This window comes from Orycteropus afer, unplaced genomic scaffold (genome assembly GCF_000298275.1).
Source record: "Orycteropus afer afer isolate SDZICR_OR568_19922 unplaced genomic scaffold, OryAfe1.0 scaffold00252, whole genome shotgun sequence".
NCBI lineage: Eukaryota > Metazoa > Chordata > Mammalia > Tubulidentata > Orycteropodidae > Orycteropus > Orycteropus afer.
In genome coordinates, this window is record NW_006921839.1 from 1,219,199 (window position 1) to 1,226,646 (window position 7,448).

General features: G+C 40.1%; 1 protein-coding gene across 1 annotated transcript in view; it reads right to left on the reverse strand.

The window, feature by feature from the left end:
* CSPP1 (centrosome and spindle pole associated protein 1) overlaps positions 1–7,448 on the reverse strand; it is a 203,204-nt gene that overhangs the window by 6,448 nt on the left and 189,308 nt on the right. Inside the window, exon 27 of the mRNA XM_042782168.1 lies at positions 2,960–3,069. Within this exon, the coding sequence (XP_042638102.1) occupies positions 2,960–3,069 (110 nt within the window). The remainder of the gene's footprint in view (positions 1–2,959; positions 3,070–7,448) is intronic.

The following is a 7,448-nucleotide window of genomic DNA, read 5'->3' on the forward strand; positions in this document are numbered from 1 at the left end:
TTGGTCAATGACATGAGACAAAGTATATGTGAACTGCTGTATGAAAAGTGAATTTACTCTGTAAATCTTCACCCACATCAAAATAAAATTAAAAAAAAAAAGTTAAACCCATATTTATTTACTAGCATTACTAAACATTACACAAAACATTCAAGTGGCAAGTAATTATAATGCAAGCCCTTGCATGGCAATCCAAAGTTATTGAACTACTGATGCTAAGTTATACAAAACTGCACCACTTTAATTAAGGCTTTTAGTTTACATTTGGCCACCTCCAAGTAGCTGTAACATTAGGTTGGTCAATTTAAATACTGTGGCTCCCTGTTGAATATAGATGACCATATAATCCAACAATTCCACTCGACTAATACACGCAGAAATGAAAACATCAAAAATCATACCTCACAGCAACATCATTTGTAGTGAACCAAAAAATAAAATAATCCAAATATCTATTAATTATGGACAAATGGATAAGCAAAATGTGGTGTTATCTACACAATGGAATGTTACTCAGCAATAATAAGGAATGATAATACTACAACAGAGATGCACTTTAAAAACACTAAGTGATAGAGAAGGCAGTCACAAATGATCACATTATATGATCTCATATGAAATAATCAGAAAAGGCAAATCTAAAGAGACACCAAATAGATGCGTGATTGCTTAGGGCTTACCAGGGCAGAGCTGGGTGGTGGAGGAAGGGAGAGAATGAAGAGGGGCTGATAATGGGTATAGGGTTTCTTTTGAGGATGCTGTAAAGTTCTCAGATTTTAGTGATGGTTGCACACTAAAAACCACTGACTCATAACACTTTAAACAGTTTGTGAACTTTATGATATATATTGCAATAAAGCTATTAAAAATTATCAGTCCACCACAAGTGTCCACTGTGCCCTGATGGGACTGTGGGAGAAACGAAGTCTGTGTGGTTCCACCTTTCAGATTCCAGCATGGCTGGGAATGCAAACTAACACCAGAAGAAAGCAAATGAAGGGCTGAGGACCAGGATACACCTAGGTATTTATAAAGTCAGAGAAGGGGGACCTTCAAGGAAGAAGTTATCTGTTCCTTAATTGATAGGCAGGGAAGAAATAATCAGACAAAAGCAAGGATATGAAGAAAACTTTGATCAGGATATGAGTTAAATAATGAGATGATTTCTCTTAGGACTGATCTACGGACACTAGTACAAACTTCACCATGCAGAGATTTCTAAAGTCAGTATTTATGTCACATCTTAAGATCAACGTTCGCCAAATGGTACATGAATAGGATTGAGAAGCAATCTGGCACTGTCTAGATGGAAAGATTTTAAACCTAGACTTTAGGTATGGGTCCCTGGAGCCTCGCTAGAACACATTCTTTTCTAAAACGTGACAGATGGGGTGGGGGGTGGGGCAGTGAGTAGGAGACCAGAGTTGAGATTAAAGCAGAGTCGATACAGGATCTTTAGATAACTAAGTTGGAGGCCTAGTTTATCTTCTTAACCATCTTAGCACATTCACATCTCTCCTGCACACACCCACAGTACATTTTTTTTATGTAGTGTGTGTCAGGTTTCTCCACTGTAAAGTTACTCTATTTCTTCCCCCTTTCCACACTGTACACTTTGGAAGAAAGTCACTATGGGTAGCCCACGCTGAAGGATGGAGGAGTTATGATCCAACTCAAGGGTGCAGAATCTACATAAATTATTTGTAACTGGCCTGCACAGGAGTTTTGTCTATTCTCCCTCATTTACTTATTCAATCATGTATTTACATCAGTATGGACTCATGGCTATTTACTTTTTTCTTTGGCTTATAATCCAATATTACTATCTCTGTTTTGTTGCTCCAATTGTTCCAGCTTTGGCCATTGAGAGCTCTTTCTGCTGGCCAGTTAATTTTTCAATGCTAATACATTCTTGAAATTTACTTGAACCCTCAAATCTAAAGTATAACTCATTGCAAAAACTATAGGAGTGCAATATTAGATGATACACTCGAAATTAGAAATGAGTATATGGACCTTAGGAAAACAACTCTCCTCCAGGGCCCTCTGTAGCCATTTACAAATCCTCTAGTTTTATCATCATTGTCTTCTGTTGACCTGTGCATTTTTCTTTTATGGCACAAAGAAGCTGGTGATAGTTAATCCACTGAGTCAATCATTACTGGCCTGTTACTGTTTCAGAGTATGAAGGTTAAGCTAAAGTTGAGGTCACCTACCCTTTTCCAAGCTAGTTCATCCAAGTTACTGCTGGCTGGTAAAACTGGACATACTATCAGGCTAGTAACAGTAGCATCTGCCATTTGTTGAGAGCTCCCTATGTATGTGACTCAGTGCTAAATGCTTCATGCATATTTTCTAACTATCTCTATGTCATGTATAAGGAAACAGACACAGAGTTTAAGAAATTTCCCAAAGTTCACTTACTACCCAAGGACAAAGTAACATGATTGGGATGTGTGTACTAAGGGCTCCCAAAGCCTATACTCTTTCTTGGCTATATTATAAACCTGTGCTGCATACTGAAAGGAATGTGTGTTTAAATCTCAGCCGCCTTGACTATGTCACCTTGGGAAAGCAATCTGACCAAAGCAGAGATGACACTTGTATAATAGTATAAGGTTATCATGAGGATATAGCAGGCTCTCCAACAAATGGAATCAGTTGTTTTTTGTTCCTTCTCTGAAATCCATACAATTTTGTTGAGGGGAAGGAGGAGAATGGCGTGAGGAATTAAATTTATAGGGTAGAGAGTCTGTGCAAAGTAATGCCACTCTAGGAGACAGGTTCAACGATGTGCCCAAGGTCCTCCAGCCACCTGGAAGATAGAGCCTAGACTTACATCCATGTCCACCTCGTTCCAAAGGAAGTCCTCTTTCCTTATTGCACCATACCAATTTAGCATGGGTTGGAACCCAGACTTCTTAAACTGAAAAAGGGGAAAAAGATACTTCATACATACAAAATCCAGTCCTTTCAATTTGTTCCTTCTGCGCTCCCTTGCAGAGGGCAACTGAGATGGCAGAGGCAGGGCATCATCTTCGATGGCAGGATATGTCTCTCCATAAGCACCTGAAAGGATCACAAAATGGAGTAGTCTTAAACTTGCACCATTTCAATTTTTTTTACCCAGCGCTAAACCAAGAGCTTATTTTTAATAGCTTTACTAATACATTATTTGCATACTATAAAATTCACCCCCTGTAAGTGTACAGCCCAGTAGATTAGAGTTATGAAATCATCATCACTACAATCCATCCGACTAGATGAAGGAAAACGTGGCATCGGCATGGAAGAAGGAAGACTCATTAATAACCTTTGATATGCAGATGACACAACCTTCCTTGCTGAAAATGAAGATGACTTGAAACACTTACTGATGAAGATCAAAGACTACAATCTTCAGTATGGATTATACTTCAACATAAAGAAAACAAAAATCCTCACAAACTGTACCAGTTAGCAACATCATAATTACTGGAGGAAAAAATTAAAAGTTGTCTAAGGTTTCATTTTACTTGGATCCACAATCAACACTCACAGAAGCAGCAGTCAAAAAATCAGATGCTGTACTGCACTAGGCAAATCTGCTACAAAAGATCTCTTTAAAGTGTTGAAGAGCAAAACGGTGTCTTTGAAGACTAAGGTGTGCCCAATCCAAGCCATGATATTTTCATTTGACTCATAATAATGTGAAAGCTGGACAATGAATAAGGAGGACCAAAGAAGAATCGATGCCTTTGAATTGTGGTGTTGGCGAAGAATATTGAAAATACCATGGACTGCCAGAAGAATGAACAAATCTGTCTTGGAAGAAATGCAGCTCGAATGCTCCTTAGAAGCAAGAATGGGCAGCCTTCATTTCACCTACTTTGGTCATGTGGTCAGAGGGACCAGTCCCTGGAGGATGTCATGTATGGTCAAGTGGAGGGTGAGAGGAGAAGGGGGAGACCCTCAAAGAGCTGGGCTGACCGCGGCTGCCACGATGGGCTCAAGCACAGCAAGGATTGTGAGGCTGGCACAGGCCCGGGCAAGTTTGTTCTGTTGTACATGGGGTCACTACGAGGCAGAGCCAACTTGACGGCACCTAACAAGAAGAAGAAGAAGGAAGTCTGATTCTCGGAATTAGTCCATTTCATCTAGGTTATCTAATTTGGGGCATACAATTATTCATACTACTACATCCAGTCCCCAGGTTACAAATGAGATCTGTTCCCAACTGTGTCTTAAAGAATTTGTAGGTCAGTTGGACCAAGTGCATACAGTTCTTATTTAGCTTTAGTGCAACAAAGGAGCTCTGGTGGCACAACGGTTAAGGCATGTCAGCTGCTAACCAAAAGGTTGGTGGTTTGATCTCACCAGCCCCTCCTTCAGAAAAAGATGAGGCTGTTTGCTTCCATAAAGATTTACAGCCCTGGAAACTCTCTGGGGCAGTCCTACTCTGTTCTGTAGGGTCTCTATGAAATGAAATTGACTCGATGGCAATGGGTTCAGTTTTGGTTTCAGTGCCAGAAAAGGTTCAAAGTTTTTCAATGATTTAAAGCTATATATGCAGCAAGAGATGGTGACAGTAATAAAGAACTTGTCAGTAGGAGCTGGTTCAATCATTTCACAGTGACAGAAAATTTACATAAATATAAAATGGATTTCGAGCTGAAACAGGGCTGCCCTGCTCAAAGATACTAGCACCCTGCTGAAAGATGGCACACTCCACTCAAGGATGGTGGCAGATTGCACCACTCTGAACATGTGTGGCCAATAATCTAACCTCACACATCAAGCCCCTGAAAGGACTCACTGTACTTCTTCAGAGTCTCCATTCCAGGGCTTCAACCTGTATTTTTCCTATTCCGGTTACTGTAATCAATCACCCAAATTGTAAAAATGCCAATCTGTTCCTATTTCACTTTGTCGGCCATGACAAAACTGCTTCAGAGCCCTGCACCAAAGGACAAGAAGGGGCTATCCACAAGTCAGATGTTCATAACCAAAGCACTGCTTATATTATATTCTTCCAATCTGATCATTATTTGGGTTTCCACAGAGATGATTTCTCTCCCTTCATCTTGTTCACTTGAATGGGCTATCATTTGCAGTTTCTGTGTGTGCCTTGTAATTTTTTTTGTTGAAGCCAGGATATTAAAATTTTACAAGGTTTTAGATTCCTCAATTTCCTTGAATGGCACTTTCAACAGCACTAATTTCTGCAAAAAACTCTTAGGCAGGCACAGCCTTCAGACTTCGCTTACTCTCCCTCTTTCCTGTGAAATCTCCAGGTTAGGCCAAACCAACCTTTCAGTCCTTCAGAAGCTCCCAGACAGATCAGAAAACACAATAATCAACCTCCCCGAAGAGGTCACAACCTTCCGTCTCTGGTTACCATTCCCTCTCCTGCTCTGTGAAGCCTCAAACTCTAGCTAGACTGAGGTTTCAGTCTTTTAATGGCTCCCAAACCAATCAGAAAACACACACTGATTATCAGGCGAATATAGCCCTCAGTCCTTGGTCACAGCTCCTTCCCTGTTCTAGGAAGGCTCCTATTCCAGCCAGACTAAGGTTTCAGTCTTTCAGACCACCTCCAGACCAGTCAGAATACATACTCTGAACAGTCTGCTAGCAACATCTGTCCTATTAATTTCAGAAACAGAGATGGGCCCTTTCAGAGCACACAAGAGAGTCCTACATTGGCTGGGGGCATGGCTATGGCAGAGCCGCAGCCACGTGTCTGTTATGCCAGGAGGAGACGGTTGAGATTCCTACTGGTTGAGATTCGTCTTGTCTTGACCCAGTTTGTGGCCTCTTGTCGCAGTCACCTACCTACCTTTTCAAAGTTGTAACAAGGTAGGGCATAGACTTCTCAGTGCTTTTCTTGCTGTTCATGTGGGAGGGTCAGCTTCTTTGACCTGCTCATCCTGCCATCTTCCAAGGCTTTTCCTTACCATCTCTTTTTACTCTGTTGTAATTTGAAACAATTCTCTAACCTTGTTTATTTATTTATTTATTTTTGTCTTTCATGCCATCAACATGTTTTGGAGAATCCAGGTCAGCTGCAGAATTTCTCTCAATGTAGATTTGTCTACTTGTTAAAAAGTTGTAACTGATCACAGGACATAATCAGACTTCAGACACAGACATATTATGTCCCTTAGTACAATGACAAAGTTTACCTTGAGAAGAGAAATCTTCAAATATTCATAAATTGACAAAATAAGGGCAAGTTTCTCATACTGAGACAAAGAAAGAAAATGGATTTAATAGCTCTGTTTGGGACAAAATTGTCTATTTATTATCCCTGGAGTAAAAACATTAAGTTCTTCATTTCCCAAAAGTCTTCATATCTCAAGTCTCTAAAGCCTGCTGGGGGCAGAGTTTCTTCTCTACAATTCTAACAGATAATATATGGTATTTCTCAAATAAAGGGAAGAGATCTGTTTGTAAGATTAGAGTTAATGAGCTAATGATCCCTAAGCCCTGCCTTTCCAAAAACAGTATCTGAATCCATATTACTGAAAAGGAGACTTGCATATATGAATTTTTTTTCCCCCCCATGGAAAATAACATCAGATATTGAAGAATATTAAAGCCTGGCATTTCCCTGGGAATGCCTTTCTGCAGTCATGATTTAAAAAAAAAAAAAAAAAAAAAATCTAGAACTAAGAAACAGTCTAAAATGTAAACCAAGATTCTTCTTTTCTCACAGATGTGATTTGTCAGCTACAATCAGGAAATCGGAAACAGTTCAGAAGACAGTTTTATAAACAAAATGAACCTCATCTTCAAGATACTACAGATTTGAAGCTTCACTAATATCTACAGTAGACACAACAAATTCAAGGTGATCTGGCTATTAACAATGATCTGGAGGGCAGTGGTGGTTCAGTGTAGAATTCTCCACTTCTGTGTGGAAAACCTGGGTTTAGCTCCCTGCCAATATGCCTCTTGCATATCCACCATCTGTCAGTGGAGGTTTGCACAGTGCTCTGATGCTTTCAAAGCTCTGAACAGGTTTCTTTCAGGAGACCTAGACTAAGACAGACTGGAAAGAAAGGCCTGGAAATCTATCCAAAAACCAGAAATGAAAACTCTTGATCATAACAGTTCAATCTGCAACCAATCATGGGGCTGGCGCAGGACTGGCAGCACTTAGTTCCACTGTGCATGGAGTTGTTTTGAGCCAAGGTGCAACTCAAAGATAGCCAACAACAACGACAAAGACGATCATGACTGATACGTTTTCTCAAAAGAGAGCTGTCCAAATGAAATAAGAAAATGTGAATGCCATCAAAGATAGTTTCTAAAGTCACCAGGCTTCCTATGTACAAAGATATGCTTTTTAAAAACACAAATACCGGAGGCAGGGCAAGATGGCGGACTAAGCAGAAGGATTGCACAGACCCTCTTCAACAAAGAAAAGGGAAACCAATTAACACAGACACAGAAGATAATCTTGG